The sequence below is a fragment of the Cucurbita pepo genome, chromosome LG07 (genome assembly GCF_002806865.2).
Source record: "Cucurbita pepo subsp. pepo cultivar mu-cu-16 chromosome LG07, ASM280686v2, whole genome shotgun sequence".
NCBI lineage: Eukaryota > Viridiplantae > Streptophyta > Magnoliopsida > Cucurbitales > Cucurbitaceae > Cucurbita > Cucurbita pepo.
This window is the reverse complement of record NC_036644.1, coordinates 9,970,634-9,990,636: the sequence shown is the minus strand read 5'-3', so window position 1 is coordinate 9,990,636 and position 20,003 is coordinate 9,970,634. Positions and strand designations below refer to the sequence as shown.

Here is a 20,003-nt window from a genome sequence, read left to right as displayed (position 1 = left end):
TTACCCAGACTAGAAGTATTGACCAAGGTCATGTAAAGCCCCTATGCATGGATGAAGATGTCGTGATGACAGCCAAGTCGAAGGCTTGGACTAGGAATACGTATTCGAGCTTGCCTAGGGTTCCATGTGTGTATACATGACCCGTGTGTAGGGAAGTACTACACATTCAATTTTACCCAGACTAGAAGCAAAGACTAAGGCCATGTAAAGCCCCTATGCACGGATGACGATGTCGTGATAACAACCAAGTCGAAGGCTAGGACTAGGAATACGTATTCGAGCTTGCCTAGGGTTCCATGTGTGTATACATGGCCCGTGTGTAGATAAGTACTATGCATTCAATTTTATCCCGACTAGAAGTAAAGACCAAGGCCATGTAAAGCCCCTATGCACGGATGACGACATCGTGATAACAACCAAGTCGAAGGCTAGGACTAGGAATACGTATTCGAGCTTCCCTAGGGTTCCATGTGTGTATACACGGCCCGTGTGTAGATAAGTACTATGCATTCAATTTTATCCCGACTAGAAGTAAAGACCAAGGCCATGTAAAGCCCCTATGCACGGATGACGACATCGTGATAACAACCAAGTCGAAGGCTAGGACTAGGAATACGTATTCGAGCTTCCCTAGGGTTCCATGTGTGTATACACGGCCCGTGTGTAGAGAAGTACTACACGTTCAATTTTACCCAGACTAGAAGTAGAGATCAAGACCATGTAAAACTCCTATGCACGGATGACGACGTCGTGATGACAGCCATCTAGGGTAGATGCATCTACGTTGGTTAGATCAAAACAAATACTTTATTTTCATTGTTTTATTTTAATTCGTGTTATTTATTTTCCGCCACATTACAATGAACGTGTAAGTCTGTAACCTCGTTATGAAAAGGTTTCTTTTAAATGAATGTCTTCTCGTGTAACAGTCATGTCATATATACATCAACGACCTTATTTTTAATAGAATAACAGTGTCATATTTTTTTGTTTTACGTCCCGTAATTCTTCCTCAGCCAGGCTTCGGCAGAATAGCAGAGCAAGTACAAGTATTAGTAGAATAGCAAAAATGTGTTCCTCGTCATTAATATGTTTGCTCGCGGTAATTGTGACCTCTCGGGAGAATCGATGACTGCATCAAAGATGCACTTGCTAGTACTAGTACATCTGAGAATTCTTAATTGGCTAGTTGTAAATAGACCCAGACTGTGGAACAAAGGATTATCCCGGACCTACACCGAGGTATTGACGGTGATTCTCAAATATCGCAGAACAGAATTTGATACGATGAGATAGAATGCAATAGAAACAAAGACACAGGGAACGGAACGAGTTACCTACTCTTAACAGTCAAAGCGAACCCTTTCATTCCGAATTAAAGAATTCAGAATGAATCAAATCTCCCCGTCTCTTAAATTAAAATTTTAGAATTTTTAAAAAGAAAAGATAAACATAACTCAATGACACGTATTCTATTAAAAGGTAAAAATAAATAAATAAAGTATTAATTTCAGGTTAAAAAAAGAAAGAAATCAATTAATTAGCCTTAAAAAGAAAATAAAATAAAAAAAGAATGACTATTTATTTTCCAATAACAGATAAAAATAATGGTTTACACGTAGGAGAGATATAAATGTAAATAATTTATTTACCCGTAAATAATGGGTCCACGACGCCACGTAGTATTTAATTCCATAAATTTATTGAGCAAAAAAAGGAAATGAAAGAGGATTATGTGGCGATCCATCCGCCGACCAAAAGACGTGGCAGACCTATCTGTCAAATCTACCTCTATAATAAATAAATGCTAAATTAATAAAAATATCTTTAAATTTATATTTTATTTAAAAATATCTTTACTTTTTTAAAATTCAATAATAATCACTAATATCTTAAAAATTTTAGAAAATATATTTTTACCTTTTATTTTAATTTTTTTTAAAGTTAAAAAAACTCCATTATTTTTCGTTAATATTATATTTAAAAAAAAATCAAAAGACGCAAGATCAATATTAATTTTGAGAATTTATTAATATTTTTGAAACACGGTAACGGAGTCCAAAATTATTTACGAGGTTTTTTAAAAAAGTTTGAGGTGATATATTTTATCAAAATATTTAATAATTAATCAATTATTTTTCGAAGACAAATTGATGGACATACTGATGAACACGGTAGCTTGTGGTGCTAAAAGATTTTCGCTTCTCGTGTGAAAGAGCCACTCAATGACTACCTGAACTTGTGGGACCCTATATGGAGACGTACTGAAAATCATGTGTCTTTCGAACACAACACCCATCTTCCAAATCAAAAAGAAAAAAATGGGCTCGTCTGAAATAAAGACGGACAACGACTCTTAATTTATATTCCATTAAAAAAAAAAAAAGGTATAATTTATACTATATAGTCATAAATTTAACATAAAAATCACATGTCATTAATATTAATTAATTTTTAAATTCTAGATAGTTATAAAATTGACATAAAAATCATACGTCATTAATATTAATTAATTTATAAATTATAGTTCGAGTTTAATTCAACTATTAGATTATATATATATATATATATATATATATATATATATATATTATTTATTATTATTTTTATAAATAACTTTCATTGTTTTAATTGATATGAAAATTCCATTATTAGATGGGCAAACAAAATTTGTAATAAAAAAAATATAAAGATTAAAATAATAAATTTGATTATTGAAATTAATTAGTTATTTTTAACAAAAAAAGAAAAAAAAAAAAAAAAAAAAAAAANAAAAAGAGAGGCAACGGTTTTTCGTTGGTTGGTTAGTTGGTCGGTCAAAGGTCTGACGTGGATCGATTTTCAACCTTTTGTCGTCATTCGTAGTTTGAGGAGGGGGAGGGCAGTTCCATCTCCCTCCATTTTCCAGCATTTAATCCTCGATTTCCATAATCCAAACAACTTGGAGCCCTTCCGATTTCGTTTTCACCTCGCCTTCTTCCTTGCTTCACGTAGATTTCCGATCAAAAACACCGCTAATTTTCCCGCCGGCGGGAGTTCTAGGGATGGAGGGATTGCCGTTGCAAAAGGCGGGAAGCGAGAGCGAGGTGTCGGGGCATAGTTTTAGCGGCGGCGGAGGAGGAGGAGGACCGGAGGAGAGGGGTTCGTCTGAGTATTTCGGTTGGGTGTATCATATTGGATTTAATTCTATAGGGCATGAGTATTGCCATCTTCGATTTCTCTTTATTCGTCGTAAATACGTTGAGTTGTATAAGCGCGATCCTCATGAGAATCCCGGCATTGTAAGCCTCTTCTTTCCATTTCTCTCTTTAATTTTTCTTCTTAATGTTGGATTGGATGAATGTGCCTGCGAGTGATTATTCTATTCTGTTCTATTGGGTTTAAGTTAATTGTATGAAATGGTGTACTCTGTTTTAGAAACCTATTAGGAGGGGTGTTGTCGGGCCATCGCTTATGGTCGAAGAGCTGGGACGTCGAAAAGTTAACCATGGGGTAAGGGAATGGTATATCTGTTATCATTTTCATTGTATAAGATTGTTTGATGATCTCATTGTATCATTATATTCAAATCTTGATGATCTATGGAAGATAATGGAAGCTAAACATAGGTGATTGTGTTTGTTATTGCAGGATGTTTATGTATTACGAATTTATAATCGACTGGATGATTCTAAGAAAGGAGAAGTAAGTGATAGTTTCGTTCGAACTTATCTTCATTATCATCGTGTTTGAAATATAACTATCCTTATTGCTATTTTGTTTTTGGCATCATTTTGCGCTTTTCCCCTCCTTGTGAATTGGATCACATAAAAGAAACTTCTCTATATTTCATGTCTAAGGAAATTTCCAACCAAAAAAGTTTTGTCACACGAGTTATGGTGTGAGATCCCACATTGGTTGGAGAGGAGAATGAAACATTCCTTATAAGGGAGTGAAAACTTCTCCCTAGTAGATGCGTTTTAAAACCTTGAGGGGAAGTCCAGAAGGGAAAGCCTGAAGAGGACAATACTTGTTAGCGGTAGACTTGGGCTGTTACAAATGGTATTAAAGCCAGACACCGGACGTTGGGCCCCCAAGGGGGGTGGATTGTGAGATCCCACATTGGTTGGAGAGGAGAACAAAGCATTCGTTATAAGGGAGAGGTTTCTCCCTAGTAGACGCGTTTTAAAACCTTGAGGGGAAGCTTTGAAGGGAAATCCTGAGGAGGATAATATTTGTTAGCGGTGGGCTTGAGCTATTACAAATGACATCAGAGCTAGACACCAAGCACTGTGCTAGCGAGGACGTTGGGCCCCCAAGGGGGTGGATTGTGAGATCCCACATTGGTTGGAGAGGAGAACGAAATATTCCTTATAAGGGAGTGAAAACTTCTCCCTAGTAGACGCGTTTTAAAACCTTGAGGGGAAGTCCAGAAGGGAAAGCCCGAAGAGGACAATATCTGCTAGCGGTGAGCTTGGACTGTTACATATGCTCACCACGAAATGAGAGGAGGCCTTCAAAGTTTGTTTGGTTTGACATTTAAAAAGCTTGGGCGCCTTCTCCTGAAAATGGAAGTTGTTTCTAGCTTAAGAGGAAAATCCGACAGTCTGGACAAATAGATTACTACCTGAGAGATGAACTATCAAAAAAGAGTCCAGCTCTTCCTTTAGTCTAATGTGTGCTGAAGGACCGAACACCAAGGATAAGCTACAAGGAGATACTCATCAGAAAATGTCTTAATTGTAGCTCAAGCGACAAAAATCTAGACAATTTTTGTGCTCAATGTAGTTTGGGTAGAAAAATCTGAAACTTTTTGTGTAATAGTTGTAGTTGAGCTTGATACTCTCTTAAAGACAACCTCCAAGTTGCTTCATGAAGTTCTTATGGATGAATGGATAAAAGGGCGAACTAGAGTGCTCCAGAAGTATGTATCTAAATTTCTCCTTTTGCCACTTTAGATTGAAAGAAGCAATAGATTATTTTGTTGCAAGTGTAAGGATTTTGGTCAAGTTTTGGAAATTGTTCATGACGCCACCTTTCTTCATAGAGATCTTCGTAAAATTTTACAGGATGGCAGTCAGCATTCTTGCTTCCATTTTGTTCACCTCTACCATTGCTAAATTGGGATCCTCCTTCCAGCCATTTATTTCAAGTCAGCCAAATTGTATGAGGCATATGCATTTTTTAATCTCCTTCATGTCTTTCTAGTAACGGTATCGAGATCCTCGCTAAGGGTAGTTGGCTTAACCTTGATTCAAACATTTCCTCTGTCTTTCTTTTCTATCCAAAAAGTTTTGGCAAGTTGCTAAGGTTTGAAGGGGCTTGAGGTGGGAGGAGGAAGCCCTCAGGTTAAGTGGAAAAAAGTTGCTTCCATTATTTTTAGAGAAGTTCGAGTTTTGGAAACCTTACCAATATAAATGAATCCCTTATTTCAAATTATGATAACATTAAACTATCATTGAAACTGATGTTTAAGATGATGTTTACAATCAATGAAACTTCCTTTTTTTAGTGGACAAAAATCTAAATCGCATGTGTGTTCTTTTGCTTAAGATTGCTTGTGCTACGGCTGGAGAGGTCAGAAAATGGATGGAGGCATTTGATCATGCCAAGCAACAGGTACTAAAATCTCATTTGGAAATAGTATTTCATGTCTGGATGGGCAATAAAGGTAACAAGAACAGGTGACAATTTATCATTACCTGTTAACAAGAATACAACCTGAAAGTTTTTCGCGAAGCATGAAACTTGGTCCTGTAATTTGAAATGTTACAATTGGTACAATGAACTATTTATCTTGTCTTTATTTGATTGAGTGTTAACTTCATAGGCTGAGTATGAGCTTTCCAGAGGAGGTAATCCCCGAGAGAAACTGAACATGGAGGAAGAGTAAGCATTTTTCTTTAACAATCTCTGCGTGAATGTTTGCGCAGATTCAGTTTTGGTGCAATTGTAATTCAGATGCTTGATGTTCCCTGTTTATAATAATAATGGTAAAATAGAAAAAAAAGAAAAAAGAAAAAAGAACGACGACCCACAGATAGTATATGTTGTTAACTTCACCATTATAATTATGTAATAGTAGGAAGCTTCCCGTGGTCAAATGACATGAAAAAGATATAACTGCTAGGCTTGGAAAATAGTTACAATTTGATATCTATTTGTGACATTGGCTTGGTTCAATTGGATGTTTCGATCTGCACCTGAGTATCACTGGTGTTCTATTTCTGGGGTTCTTTCATGTCTTATTGTTTCTTTTCTGGCCTAACTGTTCATTTAACCAGCTTAATTCTTTGCAATTCTTGGTTGATTTCTGATCGTTGATCAATTTTCATGGTATGGAAAGGATAAATCTGGACGGACACAGACATCGAGTTAGACGTTATGCACATGGATTAAGAAAGCTAATAAAAATTGGTCAAGGTGAGGTACCTTTTACGAATAATACACACATTATTATTTTTTCTTTCATGTTATCATAATTCACATTTCATTCCTAAAAATGTTTTTAACCTTGTAAACGGTTCTGTGGCTTTTGCTCCCTCACCCTGTTTCATATCTTTGTTTCTTTTTTTCCATCAGAAGCAAGAAGAAATCCACTTTTACATTCATTTTTAACCTGTTATGCCCAGGTCCAGAGACACTTTTGCATCATTCTACAAACTTGAATACTCATGTCGGTTCTGATGGCTTCTTTGAAAAGGATTTCGGTGATGCACTTGAAAGACATCGGTGGAAATGTGTTCGCACATTTAACGGTACCATCGTCTTAAGTTAACTTTCCTCTTATGCAGTACTAAAGGGAACAAATTTGAACTTTCATTATTTTTACTTTTCCCTATTTTTGGCCTTTTAGGTGTTAGAATTTTTGAAGATGTTGCTGACAATAAGGTATCGATCATTGTTGTGCCTCCTATTACCTAAAGAAATGCTAAAGTTTTATTGTGAAAACTCCATGTACATGATACTCCGGAAGAACAGGAATTGAGTGATGCAACTACCTGATTTTTCTTTAAAATGGTCACTCAGATCGTTTCCAAGCTCTGCTTCAGTGATTTTCTGATTTTTTTTCCAGAGTGGTAAAGGGGTTCTCGTGAAGTCTGTTGGTGTCGTTGATGCTCATGCGGATACTGTTTTCGATATAATCCTGAACTCGGACTGGAGGCAGAGATATGAGTTAGTTGCTAATATTTCTTTTAAGTTCGGATTCAATGGTTTCGGCCTCGGAGTTCTAACTTTGATATCAATGTGTGCAGGTGGGATACACTGATAAGTGACATGGAACTGGTTGAAGCTTACCATGGGCATTATGATATTCTTTATGGGACGAATTATCCCACGCATCTTAGCCAGTAATGCTACAAGACTTACAACTTGGTCACATAGTTTAACATTGTCACGTTTACTTTTCTTAACCTTAATATTCTACTAATATCAATTGTATAGAATTGTATTCTTTACCTTAAAACAAACAAACTTGTTAAGGTGATTAGTTCCATTTAATTGTCTGTTTTCGACTTATGTTCAAATTCTTGTTCAGTTTTTTATTCATATATTTCTACATTGTGTTTCGACTGCAGATCGCAAGGCAAAAGAGATTTTGTCTTCTCTCGACAATGGTTTCGAGGACAAGATGGAACTTATAGTAAGAGAAACATTTCGTACTTCTATTATGCTACACTGTTTTAAAAGGCCATTGATATATATAGTTTCTGGTGATTTGAGAACAGATAGGCTGCTGTTAAACATCCATTTTTTTAAATAGGAAACTTTACAGCATATGTTCAACAAAATGGACAACACGGTCTAATGGCCTTCGGGATGAGGGATTCCCAAGCCTAATTCGAAGGATTGATAACAAAATATCTCCAAGCTAAATTAATCAGATTACACTATGTATTACAAAAAATACTCGTGTAAAACACTCCATGTAGGGGCTGTAAACCGTACATTTTCAACAAAACACCTCTTTTGGAGTACACCAGGCCAAATCATAGAGATTCAAGAGGAACATCCACCCCTTATAGGCAAAAGGACAGTGAAGGAAAATATGATTACTACTCTCAGAGTTTTGATTGCAAAGAAGGGGTGGATATTGTTTTTGATTCCTGTCCGTTGTATTTAGATTACCACGAGCGATAGACCAAATGAAGAAAGCGGTATTCTTTAGGCTGTTTCCTTTCGAAATCAGACTAGTAAGATTGTGGCTCGAAAAAGTAGGGGACCTGTACAGGAACTTTGAGGTTGATTTGCTGGAAAAATCCCAATAAACCTTATCCTTCTCTCCCTTTGGCTTCCTTCCCTCTAAAATTGTGGTGAGACCAGCCCATTCCTCCAACTCTCTATCAAAGAGCCCTAGATCCCAAGCTTCAACTCCAACTGACCAACAATCTCTGACAGTAAGAAGCCTTTTGGAATTTGCTAAAACGTAAATGGAGGGGAATTCCTCACAAAATGGACTATTTGCAGCCCACCTATCCTCCCAAGAACGACTTTTCCCCATTTCCAAACTTGTAACTGATATTTCTTTAAAAAGAGCTTCTGTTTTTACCAATGTGTTTCGTGGGGCTGCAACTTGAGCTCTTCTTAATTTCCTTTGGCAGCCATCTATCATCTGACGCCCATATTTGCTTTTGATAACTGTCTTCCATAAAGCTGTCTCCTTCTGAATGAATCTCCACAGCCACTTAGAGAGCAATGCCAGGTTCTTTCTTCTCAAATCTCCAACCCCCTGCCCTCCATAAATTAAAGGTGCATCAACTTTCTTACAACTAACCAAGTGGTTACGTCCATCTTTGTTTGGCCCTTCTCGCATAAAGTCTCGTTACAAGTCTAAATTAACTTGCTGCTTTTCTTATGTAATTTCAAAGAGGGATAACTCAAATATTCCTTAAATCAAGGTCATTCCTTTAACACTCTCTCTCAAGCTGAGGAATAGATATCATCCATTTCTAGTTTGAATACTAACTCATGAAATATTGAATTGTGAAGTTCTTTTGTTTTATTTTCTAGTTGAAGTTGTGAGTGCATAAAACTAATGCATACTACCTCCTCCAATTTCTCCTTGATAAAATGTCGATCAATTTCAATATGTTTTGTCCTATCATGCTGGATGGGATTGTGTGCAATATTGATAGCTGATTTGTTGTCGTAGTATAACTTTATTTCAATATGCTTCTCACTTGATTCATCAAGAATTATCTTCAACCATAAGAGTTCACATAACCCTTGTGTAATAGCTCAGAATTCTGATTCGGCAGATGATCTAGCCACCACATTTGCTTTTTGCTTTTCCCTGTTACTAAATTACCTCCAAGAAAAGTACAATACCCTGTAGTAGATATTCTGTCCACTACTGATCCAGCATAGTCAACATCGGTGTAAGCTTCCAATACAAGAGAATTGTTCTGTTTGAATAAAATTCCTTTTCAGTTCCTTTCAATTGACGTAATACTCTATATGAAGGTTAGGCTCCCGTGGATCATGCATTAATTGGCTGATTACACTCACTGAATATATGTCGGTCGAGTGAGAGCTAGATATATAAGCCTCCCTGCTAGCCTCTTATGCATTTCTCTGTTCACTACAAGTTCTTCTTTTGACTCTCCCAATTTTAGGTGCGGATCTCTTGTGTTGTTGTAGGTTTACATCCATTTTTTCTTGTTTCCATCAATAAATCCATCCTACATTTCTGTTGTGATATGAAAATACCCTGAGCTGAGTATGCTATTTCAATGCTGAGGAAGTACGTTAGCTTTCTAAGTTCTTTGATCTCAAATTCTTTCATCAATTTTCTTCTTAGTTCAAAATTTTATTCTTCATTATCTCAGTCACTATGATGTCATCTACATACACTAGAAGCACTATAACTCTCCTTGATTTTGAATGCTCGATAAAGAGAATGTGATCTCCTTGACTTTGCTTATACCCAGTCTATCATTACTTTTGTGAACCTTCCAAACCACACCCTTGATGATTGTTTTAGTCAATACAAGACCTTTCTCAATTTGCATACTTTACCTCTTGAGCTTTCAAATCCAGGAGGAGTGCTTGTGTAGATTTCTTCATCTAGATCGCCATGAAGAAATGCATTCTTCACATCATACTGTGAAAGTTGCCAATTTAAGTTGGCAGCTAAGGGTAGCAATGTTCTTACGGCGTTCATCTTCATAGGTAGGGAAAATGTCTCCTAGTAATCTATACCATAAGTTCGAGTGTATCCCGTAGCTACCGACCTTGTCTTATACCTTTCCAACATTCCACCATCCTTGTACTTTACTGTGAAAAGCCACCTACACTCAACTATATTTTTTCCTTTTGGCTTATCCACAACTTCCCATGCGTTATTCTTTTCTAGAGCATTCATTACTTCTTTCGTTGCATCTTGCCATTCTCTTTTGAATAAAGCTTCAGAAACTGTGTTAGGTATAACTATTGAATTTAGAGTCACAATGAAACTCTTGTGTGATGGGGATAGTCTTTCAAGAAAGACATAGTTTGGTAGGGGGTATAAGGGTCATTTTGTGCATTATCTAGTAGGTTTTCGGAGAGCTATGGGTCTATCATCTATTGGTATTTGTGTTACATCCTCATTTTGAGTAGAGTCGGACGTTGGACTTGTATCAATTCTGAAATGACTTTCCTTCTAGCACATATACCTGAAAGAACAACAGATTTGGTAATGGAGATGGAGTGTATGGTTCTGCTGGTAACTCTATGGCAATAGGGGTGGACTGATAATCTACATTAGTATGGGTGGACTCATAATTAGAATCGGTACTAGGTGTGGACTCAATAATTGGTTTTGTGGGCTGGTTATTTAGTGTGTCTAGGGGTTCAATAGTTTCCCAAGGACCCTCTTCATTCTTTAGTGTGCTAGTGTGTCTAGGGACCAATAATTGGTTTTGCTGGATACAAACCTAACTTCTATTTATTTGATTTTTATTTACAATTTACGCTATATATACGATATAAACCTAACTACTACCAGGTAGTTTGTTACAACCAATAACAGAGCTAGTCCGTCAACTTCTGGACAGTTTGGCCAACAGAAATTATGAACATTGTTAACCGTGATATGAGAAGTTTTTATCATGCTTATGAGACAGGCTAATGTTTGTCAGTCTACCAATTTAGTAACCAGAACATATCCTTTTACAAAGTTATGGAGGTCTCCCATTGTGAAGACATATTCTAAGGGGGCAACTCAGGAAATTCGACCACTTACAGTTAGTGGGGGTAGTAGGACGTGCTCGGTATGGTTATGAACGGAAGGTTGTTTTTGTCCAGTTTGGGGAGAAGAGAGAATCCATTGTGGTATTTTGTGGCTCTAGGCCAGGGTAGGAGAGAACCAGCTCTCTTGGTTAAGCTGGAGTATTTTGATTTCCTCTGTTTTCGTTGTTGTTTGTTTGCTGTGAACTTTGTTTTCTTGTGGTTAGGGAGTTCTTTTCAATAGAACAGTGCTGTTTTCTATTGGAATTCTGCCGTGTTTGTGTTTGATTGATTGAGTTTTTCAGATTGATTGTGCGTAGAGAACCTCACAGGTCAAAAGTTATGTGTTATTCAAAAAAAAAAAAAAAAAAAAAAAAAAAAAAAAAAAAAAAAAAAAAAAAAAANAAAAAAAAAAAAAAAAAAAAAAAAAAAAAAGTTATGTATGATGTTATCTCAAATGCTGAACTTATCCAATTGATTGCCTGAGGCAAGTCAACTCTGTTGCTTTATCAGTGAATGGGTTGCGGCGGCATTGGAATTGTGTTGATTCTATTTGCTAGCCTTGCGAAGAATTCTGTTTTGAGTATTTTTTTGGCCTAACTATACTTTCTCTTTGCTAATGCAGCAATATTGCAAATTCCTTGCGTTCATAAAAAGAAACCACATAGATCAGGATATCGACGTACACGGATTAACCGTATGAGTTCTTTCTTCCCTTGATTTCTTTCTCCCCCTAGATTTCTAATGCGATTAAGAAGGAAAAAGGAACTTAGAACTATTCTGTGTTTTTCTATTTAAAGCTTCAATAGTTTGATTAACCTTTTTACTGGTTGGAGAGTACTTTCACTTAACGGACCTTTTGATGAGTTATACACTATTGTGCACATGCAGTTTACCCCTATTTTTATATTTGTATGTGGTGGAGCTGAATGCCTTATGGCACTATTTTCCTTAGCCTTTACATATAGGCTTAGCGTATGGGATAATGGGCTGTAAATACAGAGGTGGTTAAACAAATTAACCACAGTAAATAGCTAACAAATTCACTAATAATTACCCACAAAGAATATGGAGAATATTTGATCTAGAATCCTCCCCAAATATCCAACACATCATTATTCATCTCTGTTTTATTCTGTCTTCTTTTGTTTCTTCCTCTTCCTTTTTCTTGCCTTTTACTTTCTTTGAACATATGATCTTGTTTGTATCTCTAAAGTGAGAAGATGGCTTTTTTTTACCGTTCATTAAGGTTAAAATTCTTGCCGAATTTACTATGTTCTTATCTCTACTATTGTTGGTTGTTCTTCATAAATTAAATTTATAGTTTCAAGATGGTTTTTTCATAGATTTTTTTAAAATTTTCATGTAGCTTCAACTTGGGAGATAAGGTGCTTAAACACATCCATGGGTTCAAAAGTTCCAAAATGTCTTGTTACTCAAATACTAGAGATACAACCGGCAGGTTGGTCTAAATGGCAGAAACACCACCCTTCAAAGTTTGAAAAGAGTGTTCCTTATGCTTTGCTGTGCCAAGTTGCAGGTATGTTGATTATGAAAAAGACCATTAGATATATTTCCAATTATATAATGGCTTATCCCTATATTCTGTTGCTACCTATATATATAATAGTTCAACTCTTGCTATCTCTTTCAACTCAATGTCAAACAGAAACTACTCGCTAGGCTAGAGTCTGAGGTCACTAACAGCACTTTTCTGCCAAAGGTTGTGTTTTGAGTACAAACTCCAAACATTCAGATGCTTGGAGTTCATATCCCTTACTCGAGCCGCACTAGCCCGGCGATATCGATCATGACCCTCCTTGCTTCTCTCATGTTATAATCCTTTTCCCGCCGAGCCCCCTTTCTCCTTGATCCACTGAGACAAAATCTTGAAACGATCTGCTTAAACTCGTTTCAATATTTGTCCTCCCTTTAAAGGCCTGAGTGAGTATCCAAAGTAGGTAAACTTTAATCATTTTTATTATATCAGTAAAAAATTGTTTCTTGTTAACAAAAAGAAAGGGAAAAACATATCCCTCTCTCTTGACGATTGACTAACTAACCAGTTTGAGATGCTCTGTTCCTTCTCCTGGTTAGGCAAATCATAAGGATTGCTGTTCTAAACTACGTGTCATCCTCAAACTGATGGGAAAACTAAGGTTTTCTAAACTGCTCATCGGATTAGTTGACCGTCATGTCTAAAAGGAAAAAGGTCAACTAAACCTAGTCAGCGTTTCAAAGTGGATAAAAAGATAAAATGAACAAGACGTGTTTGCCTTGTACATTTAGTTATTGAAATTCATCCTAATATTTCCTTTGCTATGTCCGAATAAGTGTCCACTATTTACTTAATCATGTGAATCTTTTTTTAGCAAAAGCTAAAAGGAATGAACTAGGATCCTCTTTCACTGAAAATTTTGTTTATGTATTCCCAATTTTCAGGTCTAAAGGAATATGCATTAGCAAATCCCTCTCTAAATTATGAACCCTGGCCCACTGTTGTCCATTCAAAAACCTCAGATGTCTCTGGTACGAATGGCAACTATGATGATAGAGGAACACAGGATGAATTTTATGATGCTATGGCTGCTGCTTCATCATCATCTTCGGAAGATGATAGTGACAATGATAAAGAAGTTGGCAACAAGGTAGTTCTCTTCTGATGTTGAATTTGGTTTAGGGTCATTTCTTGATCCCCCACTAATCATTCATCAAGATCTTATACACACAAAGCTTCCCTTGCCCTGAAATTTAAACGCCTATTTATTGATTATTTATTATAGGACTTAAAGGTGAGGCTGAAAAATGTTTCATGGGCTATGGCAGGCTTTTCTACGAAGCAGTCATCAGGTTTGTCTCTTCACATACCGTCCCGTTTTTTCTACGGTGAAACTAAATATCAAGCAAACAAGTTGCTTACATATTCGTTCCCCACACCATAAGGAAACTAGAAACTTTTGGTTGTGATTTTCAGAATGAGACAGGTTTCATGACTGTTCTTTTTCCTATTCTTTTCGAGAAAACTATAGCCTTGAAGATGAACGATTGAGACCGAAGAGAGAATTAGGGAGTAAAAACTTGAAATATAGAAAACTTAATTATGTCAACACTCTAACTCTCCACTTCACTTGTGAGCTTAGAAATTTGTAGAAGGTCCAACAAATGGAAGTCAATATTAATTGGGGAGGAAATGTCATCATAGGACCGTCCGGTTCTGATACCTTGTTAAATCACCAATCAACCCAAAAGCTTAAACTAATGGGTATATCAACGCTCCAACATCATCTACACATACAAAAGATATATACTTCCATGCATCATTGACATACCATATTATTTATTTTTGTGTATGTATGCGTATTTGCATGCATACCGACATATACATACAGAGGCACTGCTATTTTGAATTGACTCACAAGTAAAAAGGTCATAGTTATATATTCATAACCTATTTTACATGTAGTTTCCATTTAAATGAAAAATATTTGGTAATACGAGTGATTATCGTGGTTGCAGCTGTCGATGCAAATAAGGAGCTAGATCATAGCATTGCTCCTATCGTCTTGGACACATGCCAGATTAAAGGTTCTTTGCAGAAAGGTGGGGTGGACACTGATACAAACTGTTGGACTTCTCCAGGTGGAGCAGGGTTCATGATAAGAGGCAAAAATTACCTCAAAGATAACTCTAAGGTGTGCTTTGTTCTCTTGTGAGTTATAAGTTATATATATAATTTCGTGGGACGAGGGGAAGACTCGAGACCAATTTTGGAATATAATTATTTATCAGTCATCATTATGATTGTTTTTAGCTCATTCCTTGGCTATATGATATGATCGGTTTCAGGTAACGGGAGGCGATCCCCTTCTCAATCTCATAGCAGTAGATTGGTTCAAAGTTGATAAAAGCTATGATGGCATTGCATTGCATCCCCAGAATATAGTTCAGGTATTTTCACTTGCATTTGTTTTAGAACAAGAAACACTTTTCATTGATATAACTAAAAAGAGCTTAGTGTTCTAAAATTCAAACACCACATGAGAATGAACAAAAGTAACGAAAAAACAGCAAACAACAATTCAAACTAAGAAGGATATATAAAAGTGTTCGACTTCGAAGCAAAAATCCCACGAACTACTTCGACAAAGAACACCAAGAAGAGGTCTTGAGCGAGCTGATTCAAATCTATCAAACCAAGGAAGCTGTTTTCCTTGTAAAAATCTTTGATTTCGTTTCGACCACAATTCCGAAAGAAAAGCAACCAAAAGTCGCTTGTAGTATACTTACATACAATCCATCCTGACGAATGTAGAGTTGTATGATTTAACTACATTATAATTAACTATTTCCTTTTCAATATCAGTCAGAAGCTGGAAAGAAGCTCCCATTCGTGCTGATTATTAACCTCCAGGTATGTGCAACCATCTACATTTCTTGTGAAATTAGTTATTATTATTAATTTTTATAATTTTGAACTTGGTTCTAGAGCTGCAAGGCAACAAACATGCTTGGTTTGTTTTTATTTTCGAACTTATTTGTAGGTATTAAACATTATAAGCTCGAAAGTTGAGTAGAGTGGTTAGAGGTCATTAGCTTCAGCTGAATGGTTATGTAGCTCAATATTTTTCGTAGTCTTGAGCTTCATCTAGAGGTAGCTTGCATACTCCAATTGCGGCCCCATTTACATATAAATTCTTTCGACCCCACGGCAGTTTTCCCATGAAGATCATATTCTTCTTATTGGGAGCTCAGTCATGAAAGCACGCATTAGGATCAATAATAGGTTGCGAAGAAGAACCCCACTTACTTAATCTCCAAGTCGGTGTGCCATGTGCGAAGTGAACGAAGAATCTTACAGGCACCTATTCTTATCTTTCTCTTTTGCTCGTAAATACTGTTCCTACATCTTGGAGGCTTTCGATTGGTCTTTATGTGTTCCTTAATAAGCTTTTACCGAGAATCTATGGATAGAGAGAAATTTTGTAACAGCTCAAACTCACTACTAACAGATATTGTCTTCTTTGGGCTTTCCTTTTCTGACTTCCCCTCAAGGTTTTTAAAATGCATCTGTTAGGGAGAGGTTCCTCACCCTTATAAAGATTGCTTCGTTCCCCACTCCAACCGATGTGGGATCTCACAATCCACCTCCCTTCGAGGCCCAGCGTCCTCGCTGGCACTCGTTTCCCTCTCCAATCGATGTAGGATCTCACAATCCACCCCCCCTTCGGGACCTAGCGTCCTTGCTAGCACTTATTACTCTCTCCAATCGATGTGGGATCTCACATATTTGCACCTCTGATGGCTCTATGGAATCATTGGCTCTTTTATTAATCCAGTTTTATTTATGGCTTTATATGGGTGTAAATGCAAGCATATTTCTTATACTATAGTCTTCATACTCTAATGGGTTGACAGAAAAGTTCTTGTGACATGTCCGGGCTTCTTATATTGCTTTCTGTTTCAGGTTCCAGCCAAGCCAAACTATAGTATGGTTATGTATTATGCTGCAGACAGGCCTGTAAACAAAAGTTCTTTGCTGGGTAAATTTGTGGATGGAAATGACATGTATCGGGATTCGAGATTTAAATTAATCCCCAGCATTGTGGAGGTACATCATACTGATATCTTATATTTCAAAAGTTCTTGATGATATTGCTACTAATGATTAGTTTAATTCAACAGGGATATTGGATGGTTAAGCGTGCAGTTGGAACAAAAGCTTGCCTTTTGGGCAAAGCAGTTAAATGCAAGTACCTTAGACGGGATAATTTTCTGGAAGTAAATAACTCTAACCCATTCTTAGTAGCATGCATTCATAAGCAGGTGCAATTTTTGCTAGAGATGTCCTACGCTTACTTAGACATACCAAGTTGAGAGATATTGCCTGTGTCTTCTTGCTAGGCAAGTTCATGTCAAGCTCGATAAAATTTACTGCATGTATCATCTGCTTCGCATTATTTAACTTTACTACACCCTATGTGGAGTTCTTCTAGTTCTTGAATAGTAGATGATGTCGTTAAGAACGCCAAACCCCCGACGTGTTTTACATATGCTAGAAGCAAGTCCGATAGGATAACTAAATGAAGTGTTAGGATCCAATAACACTGTAACAGCCCAAGCTCACCGCTAGCAAATATTGTCTTCTTTAGGCTTTCCCTTCCGAGCTTTCTCTCAAGGTTTTTTAAAACGCATCTGCTAGGAAGAGGTTTCCGCACCCTTATAAAGAATGTTTCGTTCTTCTCTCCATTTGACGTGGGATCTCATCAATCCACCCCCCTTCGGGACCCATGACACTCATTCCCTCTCTAATCAATGTGAGACCCTCCCATCCACTACCCTTCAGAGCCCAGTGTCCTCGCTGGTGCACTGCCTGGTATCCACCCCCCTTCGGGGTTTAGCCTCTTCGCTGACACATCGCCTAGTGTCTGGCTTTGATACCAACTGTAACAGTCCAAGCCTACTGCTAGCAGATATTGTCCTCTTTGGGTTTTCTCTTTCGGGCTTTCCCTCAAGGTTTTTAAAACGGGTATGCTAGGGAGAGGTTTCCACACCCTTATAAAGAATGCTTCGTTCCCCTCTCAAACCGATGTGGGATCTCACAAACACGATATCAAAAGAGATTGCAATATCATTAGCCTTTCAAGAGAGTTATCTCTCCCAAAGTAATCCTCCTCTCCCAAGATCCCTGACTCCCCCTATTTACATCGAAGTCTCCCTGACCCCATACTAATATCCTAGTAATGATAGACGTACTAATCTGTTCTAGGGAGGCAATTAGGATTCGGTTTAGTCGTGCATTTTTGGCCAAGAGTCAAGCACCAGACATCTTGAACTGCTGAAGTATTATAGCTTTGTTCTATTGTTGATAAGTAATACCAGAGGTCTTTTAAGCCATATCAGATATACATGTTCTAAGATATGTTAAGTTATTTTACTAATTTCTTCATAAATTTCTTGCAGATTGATGTGGATATTGGATCTTCAACAGTAGCCAGGAGTGTTATTGGCCTCGTCCTCGGATACGTCACAAGCTTAGTCGTTGACCTTGCGATTCTCATAGAGGTTGTCGCTCTATGCCTACTATGTTTCTATATCCATATCCAGAACCCTATTTGCTTCTCTTCTGAGTCTTGTATAGACACTCCCTATAACAATCCAAGCCCAAGCCCACCGCTAGTAGATATTGTATTCTTTGAGTTTTTCCTTTCGGGCTTCCCCTCAATGTTTTTAAAACGCGTCTGTTAGGGAGAGATTTTCACACCCTTATAAAGAATGTTTCATTCCCCTCTCCAATCGATGTGGGATTTCACAATCCACCCCCTTCGGGGCCCAGCATTCTCGCTGGCACTCGTTCCTCTCGGATCTCACACTCCCACCCCTCAAGAAATTACAGAAACAATGAAGGAAATGGCTGATATTTTCATTTGTTAGCTATAGTAGTTTTGTTTATCCACATATTTTGACAGGTTAATTCATCATTAGAAAACATAGTACCGTGGATGCTGACAGATATTCACAAATGCAGGCAAAGGAAGAGGAAGAGTTGCCCGAGTATATTCTTGGAACGGTTCGGCTAAACCGTGTCAGGCTCGATTCAGCAGTAACTTTGGAAAAATGAGGTCTCTATATGTTACATTTACCAAACTTTCTCACATTCATTCATTCATTCTTTGTAACATGGTCACTTTAGCGAGGCTTTACATCTGGTAGTCTGTTCATCCGAGTATAGTCAAGACAAGTGATCAGTACACCTATTATAAATTAATAACGAAATCAGCAATAAAATCTTTACTTCTCCTCTAGCTCATTCAGAGGGATCAATACTTCATTTTGTTCATTGATTCATCGATCTATCAGTAACAGATCATTCATTCTGTTTGTTTTATCATGATTTGAATCAAATTCAATAAAGGAATTGGATTGATGGGATAGGCCTCACCCTCTTCAGTACTGCTGCAAATTGTTTCACATTGTTCATCACTGTTCTTGATTGTTTCTCTGCTTTTGTTCATCATAATTCCACCAGCTCAGTATCATCAATCATATATATATATATATATATAATGATTATACTGTTGCAGGGCTAATCTTTTCCATCTTGAAGCCAAAAAAAATGAGAAAAAAAGGCCTTTCTGCAATCACTTTACCCACTCCCAACGACTCTTTGCTTTACTTTATGATCATATCAGTGGACAAACTTTAGGTTGATTGGATGATTTAATTTGCATAATGTTTATCCCTTGGGATTCATTATTGTTCATGTAAATCTATTAGTGTGACCTGAAAAAAGAATTAAAAAATTTGATCAAGTTTCGTTTCAGGTCCTTCAACTTTCAATTTTATGCGGAGAGGTCCCTGTCGAATAAATATCGAAACTTTTGTTTTTGTGTATAATAGCTTCGTATGACACGATATTAAAAGTTTAGAGACTTATTATCAAAAAAAAATTTAATGTGGAAGTAGATAAACACTTCAAGCAACGAACGATATCTAGAAATCTTTGCTTCCACTGTTTAGTTGTTGATAAAAAATGGAAAAACTCCAATAGGATCGAGAAAAGTGGAAAATATGTTCCCTCTCTTTATGGTGGGATCTGAGAGATTTTGACCTACTCGAGTCGAACATTTACTTCCACCGTTCAGTTGTTGACAACAAGAAGAGAAACACCAATAAAATCGCGAAAAGTGGAAAATATTTTCCCTCTTTTTATTGACCATAATTGGATGGTGGGAGCAGAGAGATTCCGACCTACTCGAGCCAAGTATATGTTACAATTATGCAAGCAAGCAATGTTGGTCTTTCTTTTTTTTTTT

The 20,003-nt window shown here is 37.0% G+C and overlaps 1 protein-coding gene across 2 annotated transcripts; it reads left to right on the top strand.

The window, feature by feature from the left end:
- Positions 1 to 2,890: 2,890 nt before the first annotated feature.
- On the top strand, positions 2,891 to 19,011 carry LOC111798953 (protein ENHANCED DISEASE RESISTANCE 2-like). 2 transcript variants are annotated; one of them, XM_023682309.1, is made up of 22 exons: positions 2,891 to 3,281; positions 3,418 to 3,492; positions 3,631 to 3,684; positions 5,533 to 5,598; positions 5,810 to 5,868; positions 6,326 to 6,402; positions 6,612 to 6,737; positions 6,836 to 6,870; positions 7,055 to 7,155; positions 7,236 to 7,331; positions 7,560 to 7,624; positions 11,816 to 11,887; positions 12,560 to 12,730; positions 13,633 to 13,838; positions 13,974 to 14,040; positions 14,707 to 14,882; positions 15,037 to 15,138; positions 15,554 to 15,601; positions 16,655 to 16,798; positions 16,873 to 16,968; positions 18,151 to 18,252; positions 18,716 to 19,011. In XM_023682309.1, exons 1-22 carry the CDS (start codon positions 3,045 to 3,047, stop codon positions 18,806 to 18,808), a joined length of 2,268 nt encoding a protein of 755 aa, XP_023538077.1. In that variant the 5' UTR covers positions 2,891 to 3,044; the 3' UTR covers positions 18,809 to 19,011. The 2 variants fall into 2 exon arrangements, with proteins under 2 accessions (XP_023538077.1, XP_023538078.1); XM_023682310.1 differs by lacking the exon at positions 11,816 to 11,887.
- The last annotated feature ends 992 nt before the right edge of the window (positions 19,012 to 20,003 follow it).